Here is a 1242-nt window from a genome sequence, read left to right as displayed (position 1 = left end):
TCCAGGGGGGGCTCCCGGGTACTGGTGCAGAACCAATCACGGCCAGTACTATTGCTGCGAGGGGGGCGGAAGCAACATCATCAACTATCCTGTTGGTATGTAAAAGAAGTATCCTTTTAATTTCATTCAGACTTTGAATACCTGGCAACTTATATATCAGTGATTCTAAACCCCTTTTTTCTCCCCATCAACTTTCTAAGTTGGAAAAGTACTTCGCTATTCATCCCAAGTTAAAGAGAAGAAATAAGAAGAGTTAGCATAAAAATTAAAGGAAGTACTTTACACAAAGACAAAAAAAATGTACAGGGGCTGCCTTTTTTTAAAATAAAACAAAATCCCAAATAGCATGATCAGTGGGAACCAGGGATTCAGTAGCCAGCTGGTTTCCTCGCTTTAACCCTCGTGCAGGCAAGTGCGAGTCGGGATGGATTTGCCACCACCATGTACTTCTTTAACCTAGGGATAAGTCTGCTACTTGTTAAGAATCACTGTAAATTAGACATATTCATGTGTGCTTGTGCGCAGGTATATGTCCTTTGATTCTATGCCCGCATGCGATGTGCTGCGTGTATGTGCTCGTGTGTTTGGAATGGGTTTTTTTACATATAACATAAACAAGCAGGGGTATATATGTATGTTTACTCAGCACTACGCCGTCCCACCCAATCCCGGGTTTTCAACAGTGAAGCCGGGCAGATGCCCGCCCGTTTCGACCGCAGTGCCCGCCCGTGAGGACCTTCCGTCCCCCTCCACGTGCAGCAGTGACTCCAGCTGCGCCGGCTCCGACAAGTGTTGCTACGACACGTGCCTTCGGGCCCCCACACCTGCAAGCCGCCCAACTTTTACGGTGATCCCCTCCCATCCGAGGACCAGAGGGCAGGGTCCGGCGACGTTGCGCTGGCCCCGAGGGCCCGTTGCGGGTTGGGTCAGGGCTGGGCCAGAAAAGGGGCTGCGGAACAGTCGCGGCCCTGGGCTCCCACCCGGCGGCAGCTCAGCCACATGCCCGTTCAGTCGTGGACGCGGTTGTGGGTGCGATTACTAACAGGTTTTTGGGTCTTCAATCGCCTCTCCCCCCCATCTTAGTGAATAAAAACGAGGGGGGATTTATTTTTATTTCTCTGTTATTTCCCTACTATTCCTTCGCGGTCTGCTCATGGGGATCTCGACTTTCCGCCGAACGTGTTGGAGAAAGGCGCCAAGCGAGCTTTTTAGCCGGGCGAAGTTGTATGGTTTTATAAAACA

At 50.4% G+C, this 1242-nt stretch overlaps 1 protein-coding gene across 1 annotated transcript in view; it reads left to right on the top strand.

Moving 5' to 3' along the window:
* LOC119592837 overlaps positions 1 to 1242 on the top strand; it is a 50725-nt gene that overhangs the window by 18633 nt on the left and 30850 nt on the right. The window contains exon 2 of the mRNA XM_037941741.1: positions 684 to 728. Within this exon, the coding sequence (XP_037797669.1) occupies positions 684 to 728 (45 nt within the window). The remainder of the gene's footprint in view (positions 1 to 683; positions 729 to 1242) is intronic.

Source organism: Penaeus monodon, chromosome 31 (genome assembly GCF_015228065.2).
Source record: "Penaeus monodon isolate SGIC_2016 chromosome 31, NSTDA_Pmon_1, whole genome shotgun sequence".
NCBI lineage: Eukaryota > Metazoa > Arthropoda > Malacostraca > Decapoda > Penaeidae > Penaeus > Penaeus monodon.
The sequence above is the reverse complement of the archived record's forward strand: the minus strand, read 5'-3'. Positions and strand labels throughout refer to the sequence as shown.